The sequence below is a fragment of the Chiloscyllium plagiosum genome, chromosome 21 (genome assembly GCF_004010195.1).
Source record: "Chiloscyllium plagiosum isolate BGI_BamShark_2017 chromosome 21, ASM401019v2, whole genome shotgun sequence".
In the NCBI taxonomy this organism is placed as follows: Eukaryota; Metazoa; Chordata; class Chondrichthyes; order Orectolobiformes; family Hemiscylliidae; genus Chiloscyllium; species Chiloscyllium plagiosum.
In genome coordinates, this window is record NC_057730.1 from 24,536,150 (window position 1) to 24,558,876 (window position 22,727).

Genomic DNA, 22,727 nt, shown 5'->3' on the forward strand with positions numbered 1-22,727 from the left:
ACCACTTATTATAGTAAAAGGTTCGGGCCCAAATTTGATGGGCAAAATTGGTTGAGAAAGATTCACAGAGATTGGCTCAATTGTTTTCTATTGGAAAATGGCTGCTTGAGTGAAGTCCTAATTAAATGCCCGGAAGATTTTCAAGAAGGTCTAGGGACTATCAAAGGAGCCAAGGCCATCTTACGTGTCGACCAGGAAGTTATTTCACAATTCTGCATGGCCCGCCCAGTGCCATTTGCCTTACAGGCAAAAATTGAGACAAAAAAGTGAAGGAATCAACAAACCAGTCCACTCTGTGGTCGTACCGATTGTGAAGCGCAACCAGTCGGTTCACCTTTGTGTGGAATGTTAACAAATGGTAAACCGTTTATCATAGCTAGATAAAGACCGAATCCCTCATATTGAGTATTTATATGCAAAGCTGGAAGTGGGGGATACTGTTCTTCACGTAGCTGGACATAGGCCATGCGTACTCACAATTGTGGTTTGATGAAGATTCCCAGAAGTATGTTACAATTAATACCAATTCAGTCTTGTATATTGGTTCGTACCAATATACAAGACTGCCATCTAGGGTACTGTCAGCTTGTAATTTTTCAATGGATGATGGACACCATTTTACAAGGTCTACCCCAGGTTGCCATTTATCTAGATGATGTACTAATAGCAGGGAAGACCAATAAAGAGAACTTAGAGAACTTGGAAATAGTCCTTAGACATTTCTCTGATGGTAAACTGTGTTCTAGGCATCCCAAGTGACCTACTTGGGCTACAGAGTCAACAAGTCTGCGTTATACCCATTGGAAGATAACTGAAGGTAGTCAAAGGTGCTCTAGTTCCAATGCATGCACTGAAGCTTAGGCCTTCCCTTGGGCTGGAAAGTTCGTACATATCCTGGCACCTTTGATCAACTCTTCAAAAAAGGGTCAGCATTGGAAATGGTTACCTAGCTAAGCCATACCTTTTAGGGAAATGAAGAAACAGCTATCATCCACTAAGATGTTAGCACACTATGTTCCCAAGCAGGATCTGGTATTGACATGCGATGCCTCCACATATGGCATCGGGGTAATATTGGCTCCTAAATCTCCCAATTGAAAGGACCATCCAATAACATATGCATCAAGGACTTTTGTTAATGCAGAGTGTAAATATGCCCAGATATAGAGGGAAGGTTTGGAGGTCCTAGTTGGGGGTCAGGAAGTTTCACCAATACCTTTATAAGACCATAAACTCTGCTCGGTCTACTTAGAGAGGACATGGCTGTACTGTCCATTGCTTTAGGCCAAATTCAGCAGTGGATTTTAATACCAAGTGCGTGTAATTACGAGTTGGAACATCATTCAGTAGGCAAGTGGATATTGAGCCGCCTCTGCTGGCAGATACACCATTGATGGTACTGCAACTAGAAGAGTCTATTCCAGTCATAAATTTTCTGGATACCACTTCCAAGCACAGCTGACAATATCAGACTTTGGATACAGAAAGATCCGGTCCTTGCAAAAATGAAACAGCTCGTGGTAATGAGGGAAACCAAAGGGCCATCACAAACAGAACTGAAACCTCCAAATCACAGTAGAGTACGGCACATTAATATGGGGAGCAAGAGTGATTGTCCCGAGGAAAGGTCGCTGACAATACTGGCTAAACTCCATCAGGGTCATCCAGGTTTCCAAAATGAGAATGTTGGTGAGAAGTTATGTCTGGTGGCCAGGATTGGATACAGACATGGCTGCGTTGGTGCAGCAGTGCCCAGCAGCTTCCCCACATTCATGGGAATGTCTGAGCAAACCCTGGACTTGGTTACATGTTGACTGTCTAGGTCCGTTCACAGACGTAATGTTCTTAGTCAGTGTGGACACCTACTCAAAGTGGCTGCACACGCATAGAGTTCATTCGTCAAACACTGGAACCATGGTAGGAAAACTGCATGTATCTTTGCAATACATGGACTCCCAAAGTGCTGGCCACAGATAAAGGGCCATCATTTACCATTGGGGAACTTGAATATTTCCTAGGTCAAATGGGATTTGACATATAAGAACAGTTCCATACCATCCATCATCCAATGGCCTGGCAAAGAGCAGTCCAAACTTTGAAGATAAGCTTAAAGAAACAGTCTATAACTTCACTAGATACTAAACTGTCCCAGATCCTGTTGATTATAGGACCACTCTTTACATCTCTGCTGGAGCTATCCATGTTGATTTGCTAATGGGTTGCTGACTCCGCACCAGGTTAAATCTGATCTTCTTCGGCTTAGAGAGGAGGGTGAAACAGCATCAGGAACACCAATGCTAGACACAAACCTCCGTTAAGCATGAGTAACAGCTTACTTCAAGGGATGAAGTTTGATGTAGGAACCACAAGAATGGCCCTGCATATAGGCAGGAAGCGTGGTCAGCGAGAGGTCAGGTCCAGTATAAAGTTCTGGTATATGCGACAGTCCTGAAGTAGCATGTGGACTATATGAAAGCTGCAAACTCACAAACACTGTGGGAGCAAAACCTCCTGTTTCCTTGACAGACTTTCCTACTGTTCTAGAACCTGTGGGTTCTGCATCTCCATCGTACATTGAAGATATCTCCAGAATCTGAGATAGACATGGCGGATGTTGCCACCTCGACATCTTTGCAGCCTGAAGAGAATACATTTCTTCTGAGATGCTGTGGGCACAAGAGGCAAGCTATTGTGTGTTACACACCACCCGTATCAAAGGCAGAATTGGAGGAACTTCAACCAATGCAAAAAAGCCCCTGGAGGAGCAAAATACAAAATAGCGGGTCCACGTTCTTGGACATAGAGAGGAAGGAATGTAACAATTGTAATGAGGTTAGCCAGGTGGACCTCATAAAATGTGAGTTCCCTGTTTGAGGCTGTTAATCTGGTCCAATCAGGGAGTTCTGGCTGACAGATAAGAACAGGAATGTCAACTGAAAGATGCTGTGAATAAGATTTCACACTTGAGGCCAGATATAGTTTGCCAAAATCTAATGAAGATTCAGAAACCAGGATCCAGAAGAAATTCCTATTGCTAAAAAAAAACAAAACACAAAAAGCACAAACCTGATGCTAGAAGACAAGCAAGATGGACAATGATCTTTCGTCATCCATCAATACTTAGATGGCCCTTGGAGCTCTAATATGCAGCTTTGTGACCAATTAAGCAAAACTTTGGACACCCCTTGTCAGAGAATGCACATGTACCTTAATATAAAAGTGGCCCAAATGGTTTTACAGATAATGGTGGATCTCGACAAAAATAGTGGTGCACAATTGTAAATAGTTCTTGTCTAATTGAAGCTTAATGTGATGTGATCTTCAATGATATATTTACACCAGGACTGGTTTTATTATGGAATATTTTTTGTAGTCAACCACTTATGCTGCTGCTGAATGCTAAAACATGTTTTGAATCTAACAGCATCTGAAGTATCCTTCCATAGTTGTATTGATGTAAATTATTTGTACTGAGCTGTTTGTAGATTTGCTAACCAGTTGATATAAAGAAAATTTCTTCAAAAAAAAAGAAAAAGAAAAGAACAGGAGTGTCAGACATACTCTTCATGATGACAGTTGGCTTTGAGGGAGTTGGATCAGTGTCAAAGACTCTCCATGTGTAAGTAAAGGGTGACTTGGTGATGGGATACTGACCTCTGTGGAATAATTCCCTCTTGATGTTGGTTGACTGTCAGGGCTCCTGTGAGCAACAAAACCAGAACATTTGCAGTCACAAATGTTCATGAATTGATCCTTTGGTTTGAATCGCTATCCATGAATACGAATCAATGGATACTACTAATGACCTGACCTTACTCACAACCACATTTTCTCTTGGTATCTCTTTCTTCTCACTGAAACTATTAACTGTTGCTGATGCACCATTTCCCACATACTTCCTCCTCATTGTGCCTGTTTTGACCTGCCAATGGCTGGCTCAAATAACAGTAAAACAAACAGTACTGTGTCTTCTGAGTTCAGATAATTTGGGGCAGAACAGAACTAAATGCCAGTATCTTCTAGTCAGTGTAATCGTTGCCAGACCAGTTTACGTCAATATTAGGTTGCAGCTTTTGGAAAAATCCTTGTGGTCAAGTTAACTTTTGAGGCAGCAACATCAGTTTCAAGGTAAAGGGGCAGCATCATTTTATGACTCTGGGTTCACCTACAGTGAGAAGGTGAATTGTAGGAAGCTACATAGGCCTTCTCAGGCAACCTGTTAGATTGAGGCTTCAGGATTAAACCTCCTGCAAAGAAGAGATGGATTTGGTGGGAAGGGGACATGGAGGGGTGAAGGGGTGCTCTCCTACAGCAGCAGAGGTTCAGATTAGCTGGCTGGTGAGAGGGCACAATGTTGAAAGGGCTGATTTCTGTTGAATTTTTTGGATTTTTTTGTTGATCACACAAAGATAGGTGAGAAAGTAGGTTGTGAAGAGCACATAGGAGTCTACAAAATTATACAAATACATTAATTTAATGGGCAAAGATCAGGCAAATGGAATATAATATGAGAAAGTGTGAAATTGTCTGCATTGACTGCATAAATACAAAATAAATATTTTGTCTAATGGTGAGAGATTACAGAGCCATGAGATGCAAAGGGATCCAGGAGTCTTAGTGCGTGAATCACAAAAGGCTATCATACATGTACAGCAAGGAATTAGGAAAGCTAATAGAATGTATGGGAAATTGAGTATAAAGGTAAGAAGGTGCTACTTCAGTTATACTGGACACTGGTGAGACCATATCCAAATACTATACAGTATTAGCAACCTTGTCTAAAGCAAGCTTTAAATACTTCAAAAGCAGTTCAGTGAAGATTGACCAGACTAATACTTGGAATGAACATCTTATGAGGAAAGGTTGGACAGGGTAAGCTTGTACTGCTGGAATTTAAAAGAGTAAGAAGTGGCTATGTGCAAACATATAAGACCCTGAAGAGTGTTGACAGGACAGATGTGGAGAGGATGCTTCCTGTTATGGGAGAATTTGGTACTAGAATCACGATTTAAAAACAGGTGGTTGCCCATATACAATAGAGATGAGGTGAAATTCTTTCCTTCAGAGAGTATTGAATCCGACACTCATGCTCACTAACATCGAGAAGGACAAGGTACCAATGCCACCTGCAAGTTTCTGTCCAAGCCACTCTCTATCCTCACTTGGAAATGTATCACCTTTGCTTAAGAATCACTGATTCAAAGTCCTGGAACTCCATCCCTAACAGTATTGTTGGTGTACTTACACCAATCTGGACTACAGCTGGTCAAGAAGACAACTTACTCCTATCTTCTCAAGTGTAGTTATAGATGGGCAATGAGCGCTGGTCCAACCAGTGAAATCTACACGTCCTGAGTGAATAAAAAGTAATTTGGAAAATTCTTGCTTTAACCATGATAGAAGCAGTAACTTCCATACAGAGGTGGATAGATTACTGATTAGTAAAGGAGTGAAAGGTTATCAGGTTGGTGGGTTGTGGATTTCAGACTACAATCTTATCAATGGAGTAGGTATGAGAGGCTGAATGGCCTATTCCTTGTTTGTATGAGGTTGTAAACAGTGACTGCAAATATCAGAATTCATAACTTAGAATGCAAAACTGGCAACATTGTTTTTTTTTCTCTCTCCCTCCCAGACTGGAGACAATGCAATGGTAAGGAAGTGAAGCATAGTGGCCAGACAGAGGCATTGGATGTGTTGCTGAATCAAATCAAAAACAACCGTCAACATTGTCTGTGCCATGGTAAGTTGGAGCAATGACTGTCTCCTCCAACTGGGGTATAAATCTACGAAGAGAAAGCAATGAAGAAGATGTGATGCAATGTAAAGTATGAACTTTCAATAATACAGCTTTTTTGTAAGCTGACAAAAATTTGCACTTCACATTATCTGATATAATTATTTGGACTCAAAAGAAAACAAACAGTGAAAATGGCAAAGATATTGACTGACTAGTTTGTACAATATCCCATAATGTGTTCTGTATTGTCACATTGGACATACTTGGCTTAATGTTATATTGCCTACAACTGGCAAGTCACAACTGAGCAATCTTAAAAATGTTTATAGAATGAGAGAAACCTTGGTATCATCTAGTTTCTTCGTAATGCTGTGTGTTTCAGAATGGCTTTGTCTATTTCGGCATGTTTTTGCCAGACTTCAAGATATTTTTTAAAACAGTATTTATTAACATGCTATTCATGAAGATCATGCAGCAGACATTTTTGCCCTAAGCTATTGTAATGCTGACTTTCTAGCAGAATCTTTCACATGGCCATTGAAGGTACAGCATATTTCAGAGACTTATCTGTGTATTCCTTAAATCCTCTTTACACAGAGATAACAAGAATAACTGAGCATTGTCAGTCTATAGAAACATCCAAGAAAAATTAACTTTGAATAATTTGAGCATCACCTTCCCATTAAACGGGAAAGCTTAACAGACAATCAATTCTTCAATGTATAATTTCAGTTACATCACACTGCAAATTTTTGCTATAAATTCTGTGTTACGATCGAGCCCTCCACAATCACCTGATGAAGGAGCGTCGCTCCGAAAGCTAGTGTGCTTCCAATTAAACCTGTTGGACTATAACCTGGTGTTGTGTGATTTTTAACTTCCCATTAAAGGCCTTAAAGGAACAAGAAATGTTAGCAGCTAAACAAAATCCTGCTGGATAACCTATATTAGTAAATATTTGGGTGATCAAAATGTACCAACATGTTAAAAACTGTTTGTTTGAATTTTCCAGAAAACTCAAAAATTCATCTACAGGGCCGTAAACATTCTATGTCCAAGAGCCTGAAACACCTTTTTCAATCAACAAGCAAATTTGTTAAAACTCTCAAGCGGTGAGTTGATTAATCTTATTCAATGAAATAATTGGTTTGTTGAGAAAATAAAACAACATAATTTAAAATTGATTTCATGGTATTAGATGTGGAATTTGAACACCTGATTTAAAACCTGGGACTTTATAGGCAGAAACAGTTTTAAGAAAGGGATCAAATGCTGACATAAAATAGCCATAGGCTCACTTGACCCACACATGTTGGCCAAGTTTCATGAAACTGATGTGGATTTGGCCTAAAACAGAAAGAATTGAAATTTAATACCTTCCCTAAGGGCAACTAAATCAGTCAGTCAGCTCCTTTGGAAAGCATGAAAAGGTCCATTTTTCCTTAATGATTTATACCATGATAAGAATCTTCAAATACTGGAGATGATACATCTTGTGCAATATCCAGACTGAAAACAGTAACCTCCAAAGAAATGGAATATCTCTTTCAAGGAGCATTTTGGCAGACCAAGAGAAATTGGATTAAGAATGTAAAACTGAACACATGCTGAGAAGGCTCTTTTTTAATTCATTCATTGACCATGGGCATCACTGACTAAGATAGAATTTATTGCCCATCCCTAATTGACCTTGAAAGGTGGTGGTGAGCTGTCTTTTTAAACCACTGCACTCGTTGAACAGTATGTATATCCAGAGTGCTATTAGGAATGGAGTTCCAATGTTTTGGCTTAGCAACAGTCAAGGAACATTAATATAGCTCGAAGTATGGATGGTATATGGCTTGATGATGGTGGTGTTCACATGTATCTGCAGCCCTTGTCCTTCTAGTAGTGGAAAATCACTGGACTCTGTGCAGATCCTGGTGGATTGGAAGACAACGAATGTAATGCCGCTGTTCAAAAAAGGGTCTAGGTAAAGGGCAGGTAGCTATGGGCCAGTTAGCTTAACATCTATAGTCAGGAAAATAATAGTCAGGACACTATCATTAAAGAAGAAATAGTGAGGCATCTGGATGGAAACGATTCCATCAAGCAGCATGGATTAGGAAGGGAAGGTTGTGTTTCATGAACTTACTGGAGTTACTTGAGGATGTAACAAGTACAGTGGATGAAGGGGAACAGGTAGATGTTTTATACTTGGATTTCTGGAAGGTGTTTGAAAAGGTACCACATAAAAGACTCTCCATAAGATAAGAATGCATGAAGTTGCAGGGAATGTACTAGCACGGATACAGGACTGGTTAACCAATAGTAGGCAGAGAGTTGGGATAAATGGGTGTTTCTCTGGTTCAAGATCAGTGGTGAGCAGAGTGCTGCAGGGGTCGATGTTGGGCCTGCAACTGTTTGTGATATACATGAACTGTATACAAATGATTTGGAAGAGGAGACAGTGTGTAACATATCCAAGTTTTCAGATGACACTAAATTGAGTGGAAAGCAAACTGTGCAGTGGATGTGGAGGGTCTGCAGAGAGATTTAGGTAGGTTAAGTGAGTGGGCAAGGGTTTGGCAAATGGAGTACAATGTTTGTAAGTGTGAGGTTATCTACTTTGGAAATAAAAAAAGTAAGTCAGAGTGTTATTTAAATGATGAAAGATTGCAGCATGTTGTTGTGCAGAGGGACTTAGGAGTGCTCATATATGAATTGCTAAAAGTTGATTTGCAGGTGCAACAGGTAATGAGGAAGGCAAATGGAATATTGGCTTTATATTGCTAGAGAGATTGAATTTAAGAGCAGGGAGGTTCTGCGGCAATTGTACAAGGTGTTGGTGAGACCTAGAGTTTTGTGTGCAGTTCTGGTCTCCTTACTTGAGAAAGGATATACTGGCTTTGGAGACTGGCCAGAGGAGGTTCACCAACTTGATTCCAGAGATCAGGGGGTTGCCCTATGAGGAGAGGTTGAGCCACCTGGGACTATACACACTAGAATTTAGAATAATGTTTCTTATAGAAACATATAAAATTATGAAATGGATAGCTAAAATAGAAGCAGGCAAGTTTATTTCGCAGGTGAGAATGAGACTAGGACTAGGGACATAGCCTCAAGATTATTGGACGTAGATTTAGGACAGAGATGAGGAGGAACTGCTTTTCCCAGAGAGTAGTGGAACTATGGAGTTCTCTGCCCAAGGCAGCAGTAGAGGCAGCTTCATTAAATATGCTCAAGACATAGTTGGATGGGCTTTTAAATGGTAGGGAAATTAAGGGTTAAGGGGATAATGCATATAGGAGGATCTGAGATGGTGGATTAATCAGCCATGATCTTAATGAATGTTGGAGCAGGCTCGATGAGCCAAATGGCCAACTCCTACTTCTATTACTGTGAAACTGTGAAATGATAAGATTGGAAGTTGCAGTTGGAGGAGCCTTAGTGAGTTACTGCAGTGCATTTTGTACATGATGCATACTATTGCTACTGTGTGGTAGTGATAGAAGTGCATGTAGAAAGTGATGGATAGGGGCCAACCAAGCAGGCCATTTTGTTCTGGATGGAGTCAAGCTTCTTGAGTGTTGTTAGAGCTGTACCCATTCAGACAAGTAGACAGTATTCCATCACTATCCTAACTTATGCCTGTAAATGATGGATAGGAATTGGGGTGACAGGTGAAGAAGGGCATGTGCCCGAAACGTCGAATCTTCTGTTCCCTAGATGCTGCCTGACCTGCTGTGCTGTTCCAGCAATAAAGTTTCAGCTTTGATCTCCAGCGTCTGCAGACCTCACTTTCTCCTGACAGGTGAGTTACTTGCTGCGGAATTCCCAGCTTCTGACCTGCTATTGGTGCCATAGTTATACATGGCTGGTCTAGTTCAGTTTATACTTAATGGTAAGCCTCCAGAATATTGATAGTGAGGAATTCAGTGATGGTAATGCCATTGTATTTCAGGTGGTGATGGTTAGATTCTCTCTTCTTTGAGATGCTCAGTGCCTACCTGGCACTTGTGTGGTCTGAATGTTACTTGCCGTTTATCTGTCCAAGCCTAAATGTTGTCCAGGTCTTGCCGCATATGGACATAAACTGCTTCAGTCTTTGAAGTATGATGAATTGTGTTGTACAATGTGCAATCTTTATCAATCAGCCCCCTTCTGACCTTACAATGAACATAAGGTCACTGATAAAGATGGTTGCAGAGTTGGATATAGGACACTGCCATGACACTATTGTGTACTCATTCTGGAGAACAATTTTTCAGTACTTTTGCTCGAATTGTAACATTTGCAGTATTCAGTGGCCTTCAGCCTTTTCTTGATTCCAATTGGAGTGAATGGCATCTGTGATTCTAGGGACCTCAGGAGAAGGCCAAGATAGATCATCCATTTGGCCTCTCTGGCTGAAGATGGATGCAAATGCATCAGCTTTGTCTTTTTCACGATGTGCTGGGTATAAGGAGATTTATAGGGCATCTTCCTTCTGTTAGTTGCTAAATTGTACCCCATCATTCACAAGAGGATGTGGCAGGACTTGCAGAGGTTAAATATTATCCTATAATTGTGTTATTGCTTAGCCCTGCCTATTGCATGATATTTATGCTGTTTAGTATTAATCCTGTGTTGTAACTTGTTTTTAGTTATATCTGGTACCATTCCTGGCATGCCATCGCTGCACTCTTCATTGAACCAAGATTGACTCCCAGCTTGTTGGTGATCATAGAATGGGGAATTTGTGTGTCATGTGGTTATATATTCTGATTGAATACAATTTTGCTGTTTCTGATAGCCCACAACATCTCATGGATGAATAGTTTTGCGTTGTGCAATCTGTTCAAAAGCTATTCCACTTAGTATGGCGATAGTGACATATAACACAATGGAGGGTATCCTCAATGTGAAGACTGTATTTTGTGTCCACTGTACCAATACTGTCATAGATTCACCCGCAACAGTGAGATTGCCGAGGATGAGGTCAAGTAGTTTTTTTCTCTTATTGGTTCCTCACCACCTGTTGCAGACCCATTAGGACTCAGCCAGCTCAGTCAATATTCATGCTGTTGAACCACTCTTGGTGACATTCTGTGCCATGGCCACTGTCAGTACTTCTTCCAAGTGGTGTTCAACATGGAGGAGCACTGATGCATTCATTAACGAGGGATGTGAGGGAGTTGTGGTAATCAGCAAGAGGTTCCTTGCCCATATTTAATCTGGTGCCATGATACTTGGAGTCCTGAGTCAAACCCGGACTCCCAAGGCAACATCCTCTTACTGTTTATCACTGTGCTGTCACTCTGGTGGGTACAATTTGAACCCATGTATCAGAACATTAGTTGGGGATTCCGAATTACTAGTGCAGGTATAAGACCACTATCCCTCTCCCTTCCAAGAAGAAAAATATCCAGTTGACTGCTGGGAATGAACGTATAAATTAGGAGAGAAGTGGGCCACTTGGGTCCTTGAGTCTGTTCCACCATTCAACAGAACTCATTACTGATCTGATTACTCCATATTTTTCCCTCCACCATAAAGTCTCACCCTCGAAAAACATCAGTGACCGAATGAACCACACACAAATGCATGTATACCCAGAAAGACATACACACAAATAGCAAAACACATGCACACAGAAACACATTCTCACAAAAATTCACCACCACAACAAACATGGAAATACACACTCAGAGAAACACACAACTACATTGAAAAGCACAAATAGAAATGCACAGAGAACGAGGCAAAGAAACACGGGCTCAGACAAATTTAACAAACAAACCCACGTATAAAGGCACGTACATTCAAACACATATATGCACAGAAATATGTACACTGAAATGTACTCAACGTACAGAAACACACACAACACACAAAAAAAAGGCACATATCCTGAAACAACCCCACATCATAAACATTTTGACACAATTCCTCTGGTGACCAATAACTTAAAGCCAAAATTCTCAAGCAACCACAATGGAAGAAACCATTTTCACTTTTCACTTTTCAGATTTCACTTTTTAAAATTTTTACTGCATAATCAAAACAAAATCAACATTATAATGAATTAATGGTCAAATTTTATTCAATATAGACTATAAACGACATTTTAAATTGATGATACAACAAAGATAGAACTCTCCGATTACTGGTGGGAAATTCAATATGTATGATAGTGAGTTCAGCTTAAAGTCCCTCATCACTCTGTTCTTCTTGGTTGAGGTCCAGTTCCTTTCTTTATTCAGAGGTTTAGGCATGAAAGTCGCAAATGATAGTAGCTTTCAGGTAGAGATTCAGTTGGAGTTTAGTTATTGGACAATACTCACTGAAAGACACACCTTTCTGGATCCCTTTTAGCTTGCCTCATGGAATAAGCCTTGTTATTTTTTTCCCAGTTGCATTATAACTTCCATCCTAAGTGGTCTTACACAAAGAGTTTTTCCACACCCTTGAACTGTTCTCCTCGTGCTGAAAAACTGAATTCTAAGAACCCTGTGTATGTTTGACCATTGGCTGAGATTTGACGTCTCAGCTTGGTGTTTTTTTCTCCCTCCAATCAGCTTCTGTTTCCTTCGCAACCTAAGCGATGGACTAATTTCTCATAGATCGGATATCATGACCAGGAATTACATTTTACATGAACCCCTCATCTCAGAAATCTGAGTTCACATTACTTTTTCAGTTGGGGGCTGTCTAAAAAAAATACAGGCTTTGAAATCACATTCAGTGTAGACAATAATTTGCAGACTATGGATTTCATTAAAGCACACTTGCAGAGAAACATACACAGACACAGAAATGCTCACAAATGTAGAAGTATAGACACACAGGTGTACACACATAAACAAAGAAAAAAGAACGCATTCAAAACCATGCAAACAGAAAAGCAGAAACACACAAGCACACATTAATTAAAATTTAGTACCCTAATCCAAGGTGAATTTGTTAGTGATTTGGGCTTTAACTAGGCAGAACCTTGGTGGATGCTGACTCTGACACCTTCCCACCTCTGCCCAAATAGGTTTGGAGCAGTAAATCTCACAGAAATACTTCCCATCTACCACCAATTGAGGCTCTAGTATCATCCCACCATCACAGATATTCACCCAGTAATAGGCAGAAGACTAGCCCACATCAACTTCAAAAAGAAATCCCCACTGGTGTTGCCTTTGGGCTTCAGACAGCAACGGATAACTTGTTCAAAAGTGTTCAGTGCCTGATTGAGGGACTTCGTATAAAGTAGGACTTTGCTGCCAATTCCTCTCTCTCTTCACCTCTGACATTCACCTATGATCCTCCTCCTACGAATACCCATATGTGACCAGGACCCTTCAGCCCCTCTGACCCTCATGATCAGCAGCACTAACTGTTCCCCAAGCCAAGCAGCGCAGAATTACCAGCCTCTGGCTCAAGGTAAGCAAAATTTCAGCTCCTGGAGCGTTTAACCCTTAGGAAGGCCTGATGTTGCCCAGTCATGTTTCTGATTAGGTGTCGGGTGTGACTTAGTGCAGCAGGCCTTCCCAAAAGATGATGACGCAGGACTTTCACCAACTGTCCGTACAAGTGGCAAGTGAGACCCATTCCAATGTCATTTCCCTGAAATACCATCAAAACATGAACACACACAAAAGCAGATGACAATATACATGTGGATCAGCTGGTGGTCCTTGTACCTTTTAGTCAGAAACCTTGTCAGTCAAGCCCTACTGTAGGAATAGGGATAAGTTGGCAGTACTGTATGATGGAGGATTGCAAGATCACAGTGCTATTTTGATGGAAAGTAGAGCAGTTAGTCCTGGTTACTTGGCCATTTATATCCTTTAAATTACATCACAGAAAATATCCTTTAAATTACATCACAGAAAAAGATTATTTGGTGTTGGAGGCATTTAGAGCTTAAAAATGTGTTGCTGGAAAAGCGCAGCAGGTCAGGCAGCATCAAAGGAGAAGGAGAATCGACGTTTCGGGCATAAGCCCTTTGCCGTGCTCAAATTGGCTGCTGCTTTTCTTGCATTACAACAATGTACTTCAAAAGAACTTTATTGGTTGTAATGCACTTTAAAAGATTGTTCCTGAAAATTTCCATAAAAGTGCAAATTTTTCTTTGTGTACTGAACACACATCTACAATCAAGTTTGACATGTGCACATGCTCATACATGGACTTTCTATTGGACACAATATGATGATGCATTTAGTGATAATGCTTGGCTGCATTTATTCTTTCTGAGGTACAGTAATTGTGGAACTACCAAACCACTGAAGCCTCCCCCAATCCCACTTTGAATCCAACTGTGATTGAGATCATGGCGCTTAGGATAGTATGTTGTAAAAGCTAGGAACTGTATTAGTGTGACTCAATGCCTCACTGTAAAATACCTTTACCCACTGATCATCAGACAATGGCAACGTTTATTTTATTGAACAGTATTTGTTCATTGTGTGAAGTTACACAAACGCTGATGGTGTTATCCTGTTTTTCAGAGGATTATACCTAACAGTGATATTCTACAAGGATAATGACATAATTGTGACGCATGAAGAACAAATTCCAGTCGTAGAGATGGATGATTCATATTCAAGCTCACTGATGCAAGATTTTCTTTGGTTCACAAAGGTATATTGAAATGAACTGTCAAATTATTAATGGGATCTAATTTGAAGAAACTTCTTGTCGTTGAGTAAATACTCGAGGGATATGTTGAATAGCTGATACTATTGCAACATTTAAGAGGCATTTGGATGGGTATATGAATAGGAGGGGTTTGGAGGGATATGGGCTGAGTGCTGGCAGGTGGGACTAGATTGGGTTGGGATATCTGGTTGGTATGGATGGGTTGGACCGAAGAGTCTGTTTCCATGCTGTATATCTCTATAACTCTATGACTCTACGGTGGTTGCAGGTACAGCTAGAATGTTTAAAAGACATAAGTTCAAAAATAAGAAAGATTTGGAAGGATATGGACCAAACGCAGGCAGGTGGGACTAGTTTAGTTTGGGAATATGGTCGGCTTGGACTGTTGGACTGAAGAGTCTGTTTCCATGCTCTATGACTCATCAGATTGAAGAAGGTGAGTTCACAGCAGGAACTCACAAAATGAAACTTAACTCATAACAACTGTGTAATGACTCATATCAACAAGCCTGTGGTCAGTTTTGTGACAGGAGCAGGTCTTTTAGCCTGGATGCACTGATTTTTGTTGGGGACAGCAACATTATGCAATGACTGTTAAATGCCGTCGATTCTTTGCGTTTCATTGCACCTTATTGCTTTCTCTGCAACATTGATCTATTTATTCTCAAATTACTCAGGAATTCTGAGGAGCTTTCTCCAGTCTAGCAATGGAGGCATCAGGAGTTGCAACTGTTTTCACAGCACATACAACTATGTTGAAGACAGGTCAATAGCACAAAGTCTACAAGCTAAAGAACAGCTTCCTCAATTTCTCCAGCAACAGTGCCTCAGAAGACTCAGACTCTTGTGGAAAGAGTTCACAGAAATCTGGAAATATTTTGAAGCAGACCTCTGGTTAAATGGTTGCACATGACTGAGACGGTGACCACAGACCTTATTTCTTCATCTGGCTTTTCCTAGGCTTTTGTTGTTGGCATCTGTAGGACCTCATAATGTACACCTCCTGGTCACCAATGCTGGTTGTGAAGGGCTCAAATATATTTTGACATGGATGAGGCCAGTCAAATCCAGAAGAATATTAGTTTTGCTGCAGAAATTTCATAAGTTCAAGGGGCTGGAGTCTGTATCCATGTGACAATGAATGCACCATCATAACAGCCAGGTTTCTTTGTTAACTCAAGAAAAAGTTGCAATTAGTTTGCGATTGCTAAAATATAATGCAAGTCTGTGCCATTTATCCAGGAATTGCCGTGAGTCTTCAGCATTCGGTAGTCTAAAGTTCTGCACCTTCAACATTTGGCTCCAGGCAAAAACAAAACCTGTTTGATAACCCCAGTGAGAAACTTCACTGCAGAGTCACAGAAGAGGTACAACTGGAGCTATGCCATCACCTGACAAAGCAAATCCCCTGCTCCCCCAGATCCTTCAGACAGTTCCAATTTACTTACCTGGACAGATACCTAGAAAATGTTCGATAAAATACTAGGCTAACCCTGGGGTAACTATAGAACTGGTCTGCTTGACCCCTGACTCAAGCCACTTTACTTCTCCACCCGAATCCCACTCCCAATACTTTGATTCCCGCTCCTTGATCTTCTCACTCCAGACCAAATCCATCTAGATCTCAACCTGGATATCTCTCTCCAGCCAACCTGTCTACCCACGTTACCTAAGTGCCAACCTATTCAGCTACCACATCAGTTGCCTAACCATTTGCCACTCGTAGACATCCACTTAGACACCACATATTCACTCACTTGTTCACAAACGTGTGTGTGTGTGTGTGTGTCAGGGAGGGGGAGGGATGGTGAGGGGAGTTTGTTTTCCTCTGAGAATTCAGCAATAAGAAGGTGCTTGATTTAAAGCATGCTCCTTATTTCTGAAGAAGGTAGGCTCAGAAATCCTCAAATGTAGCGTTAAGATCCAAGAGTGAAGTGACAAATTGATGGTCATTTTTGTCCCTTTGAAGAATTAGGCTCTTGGTTTTCTTTCAGTTTCTGGATCTAACATCAATCTTCTTTACCTTGCCTTTACTGTATTGGAAACATATCTTACTGAACTCAGGGCTCTAATTCATTTCATATAGTTTAAAGCAGAACTTTTGGTTTTCACTCTCATTTTTGGTCTTGTTTCCTTGGCAATTACGAGGGTCGATTTCCCTTTCAGATTTGTTTTGCACTTTGACTTTTTAATTGGGGTCTGCCTCAAAGTATAAATGCACTTACACACTGCAGAAAGGATTGGAGCTGGCGAAAGGAAAAGATAGATGAGGAAGAGCATCCTGAAGTATCTGCAATAACAGTCCTGTCTATCAGAGATGCCAGTGACAGACTCATCCAGACACTTCACTCATAAATTGTCATTATATTATATTATTATATATGCCTGCTGTCTTTCAAGATCCATATATAACCCACCTCAACATTCACCAGACAATATATAGTTCACATAAATTCAATCCTTCATTCAACTAAAGAACCTCAAAGGAAAAGTAACAATTTAAGCTTCCAAATGAATCCCTTTGTGTAACTAAAACATTATCCTCATATACTTTTTCACAGTTACTATGTGGTGCTATCTCTGTGGCTTCTGTACAGTTTAATTTCCTTGCTTCCATTTTGACACCAATTGTGCCGAAGAACACCTTTTATTTTATTTTTGTGCCGAAGAACACCTAAATCTGTACAGAAGTAATCCTTGTCATCTGGATATCAGGCAACATAGAATAGAATAGAATCCCTACAATGTGAAAACAGGCCATTTGGCCCAACACGTCCATACAGATCTTAGATTAGATTCCCTACAGTGTGTAAATAGGCCCTTCAGCCCAACCAGTCCACACCGACCCTCCAAAGAGTAACCCACCCAGACCCATTTCCATCTGACTAACATACCTAACACTATGGGCAATTTAACATGGCCAATTCACCTGACCTGCACATCTTTGGACTATGGGAGGAAACCAGAGCACCCGGAGGAAACCCACGCAGACACGAGGAGAATGTGCAAACTCCACACAGTCTTCCAAGGCTGGAATCGAACCTGGGACCCTGCCGCTGTGAGGCAGCAGTGCTAACCATTGTGCCTTCATGCCGCCCTTCTTTCTCTAGCTTTCGGATCTTCCGGAGAGTAACCCGCCCAGACACATTCCCCTACATTTACCCTTGATTAATGTGCCTAACCTACACATCTTGGAACACTATGGGCAATTTAGCATGTACAATTCACCTAACCTACACATCTTTGGATTCTAGGAGGGAACCAGAGCACCTGGAGCATGGAGGAAAACCATGCAGATAAGGGGAAAATGTACATACTCCATACAGACAGTCACCTGAGGCTGGAATCGAACCGGATTCCTGGCGCTGTGATGCAGCAGTGCTAACCACTGAGCCACTCGGCTGCCCTTCTTTCCCTAGCTTTCTTTTCAGGGCCCACATTCAATTCTCTGAGAAACAAGACACTTACTGCATGTCAGTTTAGCATTCCATTATTCAGATGAAGCTTTGATGGATGTTCTGTAAACTGGCTAAAATAAACAAGCCAATGTTAATATTGCACTTAGTGGCTTGCTGGTATTTTCCATGATGTTGGCCACTCTTTCAGTGGAGATGATCATTTTCTGTGCAGAAAGTAGACAGAAAGTAATATGTGTAGCAGCGAGGTGTGTTGGTCAGAATAGTGCTCGGCAGGAAAATACTAAGAGGTGAGAGTGTGATGACTGCCAGTTGTAACTTAAAGGGCACTCATCTTGTGAGTCTAAGTGAGACTATTAAGCATTTTCTAGCACTGATTAGATTACTTACAGTGTGGAAACAGGCCCTCTTGCACTGTGAGGCAGCAGTGCTAACCGCTGTGCCACCATGGCACCACACATTTACTGCTGCAAATAACTTATGAAAATTGCAACCAAAACAGCTGGTGAGGCTGGCTGGTGACTTTCTGTCAAACTCAGGGAACAAAATTTCTTTTTGTGCCCTCATTGCATCACTTATCCTCCTCAAGTACACTGTAGTTGAATGTTTGTTTGGAGAGATGGTGCAGGAAGGAGTGCTTTCGGTTTCTGGGGTACTGAGGCTGATTCTGGAGGAGTTGGGAACTGTACAAAACTGTTATGTCTCAACAGGGATATGAACAATATTGTGGCTTAGATGTTTGCAAGAACTTATGTAGAGTTGAAATTAGCTTGGCAAGGGAATGGGAACATGAGCAAATTCAGAAGAGAGAAACAGATCACAAAGTGGAAAACAGGAAATTAGAAAAAGGGTATGGAAGATAGAGGAGACAGAGGCTAGAAAGTTGTTAACCAAGAAGTTGAGTGATTTGTGGTATATACTTCAATGCAAGAACTGCCATCAATAAGCCAGATAAACTCAGAGTATAGATATGTTAACTAATACTGAACCAAGGCTTAAACAAGGGCAGGAAAAGTAGCTCAGCATTTCTGGTTATATAATTTTCAGACAGGATAGAATAACAAAGGAGTAAACAAAGGAACAGGAGGGTCATCTCAATCACAACATTGATCAAAGAAACAATTTCAACTGCGAGGTGAGGTGACATGTGAGAAAGATTGTCAAATGAGGTAATACAAGTTAAATTAACAAATAAGAGTGCAGGTAGAATATTATAAGCCATTGAACACAAATGAAATAGAAAACCATATTTGTAGTGAATTACTGAGAGCAGAAACAATAGAATGGTAATTGTAAGGGATTTAAACTATTGTAATATTAACTGGTTTAGAGTTAGTGTAAAAGTTATCAAGGGTGCAGAATTCTTTGCATTCATTTATAAAAACCTTTGTTTTACCAATATGCAACAAGCCCACAAGTGATGCGATACGGAATAAAGCTGGGCAATTGGTGAGCATTTTCCTGGTGGCAGTGATCATATTTCAGTTATAAATATAGTTCAAAATAATAGAGCCGAAGAATAAAACTTAAAAACTTTCGAGAGGGCAACTTTACAAAGCTCAAATGTATTTTGGCAAAAGTGACTGGAAGCTGCTATGGTATGGTATGCTACGCTCATCTGTCTTGTACCATTCTCAGACATACACTATAGTTTGACTGGAACTGACATCAATTATCCAACTATACCTAGGTCAATGCTTCTTTTTGCTGCCCTTCACTTTGCTATTTAGGGAGATCTCTGCAGCTTGGTGGCTCTGATCAAATAGCTGAATTACTGACATTTTCTTTTTAAGATGTCACATTCTAAGAGTTGTTTCTGTTCTTGCAATTTCAAACACCTCTGCATTTGTTGCATGGTTTATATATGAACATTTTTTAGCATATGTTTTTGCATCCACCTTTCAAAGGTCTGTATTTCTTCCACATGTCAGAGACAGGTCCATACCAACCAAAATGTCCGTCCACGCTAATCCTATTTCCCTGCACTTGGCCCATATCCTGAAGAAGGGCTCATGCCCGAAACGTCGATTCTCCTGCACCTTGGATACTGCCTGACCTGCTGCACTTTTCCAGTAACACATTTTCAGCTCTGGTCTCCAGCATCTGCAGTCCTCACTTTCTCCCATATCCTTCTAAACCTTTCCTATCCATGTATTTGTCCAAATATCTTTAAATGTTGCAAATGTACCCACTTCAACCACTTCTGCTGGTAGTTCATTCCATATGCGTACCACTCTGTGTAAAAACAAAGTTGCCCCTCAGGTTCCCTTTTATTTTTTCCCCCCAATCTTAAACTGATGCCCTCTGGTCATTGATTCTCCAAACTTGGGGAAAAGACTGAGTGCATTCACCCTATCCATGCCTCGGACCTCTTTCCGATCACCCCTTCAGTCTCCTGTGCTCAAAAAAAAAAGTCCTCCCTTGTCTAATGTCTCCCTATAACTCAGAACCTTGAGTCCTGACAACATCCTCATAAATTTCTTTTACACTTTTTCCAGTTTAATAACATCTTTCCAATAGCAAGATGACCAAACTGAACACAATACTCCAAGTGTGGCCTCACCAATGTCCTGTACAACTGCAACATATCTTCCCAACTTCTATACTCAATGTCCTGACTGATGAAGGCCAGTATGCCAAATTCTTCTTCACTGCTCTATCTACCTGTGACTCCACTTTCAGAGAACCATGCAACTGAACCCCAAGGTCCCTCTGTTCCATTACACTCCTTAAGGCCATACCATTCATTTTTTTGCCACTGTTTACCTATTATTTACTATCTATGCTACTTAACTATGTGATCTGCCTGTATTGCTCGCAAGACAAAGCTTTTCACTGTGCCTCTGTACACGTGACAATAAATTCAATTCAAGTCAATTCACCATGAATCTCCTACCTTGATTTGACTTTCCAAAATGCAAGACCTCTCACTATCTATATTAAACTTCATTTGCCATTTCTTGGCCCAATTCCCCAGCTGATCAAGGTCCTGTAGTGATCTGTGATAACCTTCCTCACTGTCTATGATACTGCCTTTTTAGTGAATATTGCAAACTTACTAATCATGCTTTATACATTCTCACCCAAAACAACCCTGAGGCACTCCACTAGTCACAGGCCTCCAGTTTGACAAGTATCCTTCCATTAATACCCTCTGCTTCCTATCATCAAGCCAATTGTGTAACCAATTTGCCAACTCCCCCTGGATTCTATACAGCTAATCTTCCAGAGCAGCCTACCATGTGGAACCTTATCAAAGACCTTACTGAAAGCCATATAGACTACATCTACCACCCTGCCCTCGTCAACCTTTCTGGTCACATCATCAAAGAACTCTAACAACTTTGTGAGGCATGTTCTCCTGCGCATAAAGCCATGCTGACTACTCCTAATCAAACCCTGTCTTTCCAAATACATGTATTTCTTATCTCTCAGAATCCTCTCAAGTAACATACCTACCACAGATGTTTGGCTTACTGGTCTATAGTTCCCACATTTTTCTTTCCTTTTCTTGAATAATGGCACAACATTCACTACACTCCAGTCTTCCTGGACCTCACCCGTGACTAACGATGATACACAAATATCAGCCAGGGGCCCAGCAATTTCTTCTCTAGCCTCTTGCAATGTTCTTGGGTATACCTGGTCAGGACCAGAAGATTTATCCATCTTCATATATTCTAATACATACAACATCTCCTGTCCTGTGATATGGACTATCCCCAAGATATCACCACTAATTTCCCCAAGTTTCCAGGTCGTCATATCTTTCTCCATTTATTATCCAAGTTTCTGCGGCATGTAAGAAATGATTAGAAAGCAACATTCTATGAGACTTTTCATCTTACGCTTTTGAATTTTCTTATATATATGTCCCTCATGATTACAATATTATTTCTAGCTATTTCTATCTTGCATCTAAATTCTGCATCACCTCTAACATCTGTTTTCATTTATCCTGAATAGACAAGCTTACCTACATGTTTCGAATGTGACACCATCTATTTCAATCTCCAGTCTAGTTTCTTCCTTTTAACTGCCAACATTTTTGATTTTTTCAAACAGCTATTGAATGTAAATCATTGTCAAAGCTTTGGGAGACATGAATGGAAGAGTTAGAGAGGTTTCAAAGGAAGAAAGGATTAGATCACAAATCTTGGTCCACTTGGGTAGCAAATGGCCGATAAGTAAAATAAGGCAACAAAAAGTTTTTCAAATATCAAAACTGAATGTTACAAAATACCTGGAGGAGTATAAAAATTGCTGTGGTAAAATTGAAATAGAAAGTAGGAAAACAAAGAGAGGACATGAAACATTGTTAGCAAGTAAAATCATGGAGAACCTAAAGATGAGGAAGGGTTTAGAGGGATGTGGGCCTTTAGAGGGATGTGGGCCAAGTGCTGGAAAATGAGACTAGATTAGGTTAGGATATGTGGTTGGCATGGATGAGTTGGACCAAAGGGTCTGTATCCGTGCTGTACATCTCTATGGCTCTTTATATGAAGAACAAGGGGAAATTAAGAAAAGAACAGCTGAGTACAGATCAAAAAAAAGTAACTTGTGTTTGGAGGTGGAAGCTGGCATGGCTCTTAATGAATATTGTATGTCTGTTTTCATAAAAGTGGGGGATGATGCAAACATTGTAGTTTAAAAGAAAGAATATATAATATTGTATGGGATAAAGTTAGGTGTGGAGGAAAAATAAAATAAAAGGGATTAGCCAGATTAGAACTGTTCTGGAGAGAAACAAAGAAGGAAAAGCTTATTTGACCTCACCTTCTCTGATCTACATGTTACTGATATATCTGTCCATGACAGGTATTGGTGAAAGTAACCAATATACAGCTTTTGTGGAAATAACTAATCATCTTCCCACCAAGGATAACCTCCATTTTGTTGTATGGTACTACCACGGTGCACAGCTGGGCATTCACAAGTCACAGTCGATGACCAGTAGC

At 40.5% G+C, this 22,727-nt stretch overlaps 1 protein-coding gene across 1 annotated transcript in view; it reads left to right on the forward strand.

Moving 5' to 3' along the window:
* LOC122560664 (ankyrin repeat and fibronectin type-III domain-containing protein 1-like) overlaps positions 1-22,727 on the forward strand; it is an 868,051-nt gene that overhangs the window by 766,943 nt on the left and 78,381 nt on the right. The window contains exons 13-15 of the mRNA XM_043711556.1: positions 5,636-5,743; positions 6,753-6,852; positions 14,203-14,335. Coding sequence (XP_043567491.1) covers positions 5,636-5,743; positions 6,753-6,852; positions 14,203-14,335 — 341 coding nt within the window. The remainder of the gene's footprint in view (positions 1-5,635; positions 5,744-6,752; positions 6,853-14,202; positions 14,336-22,727) is intronic.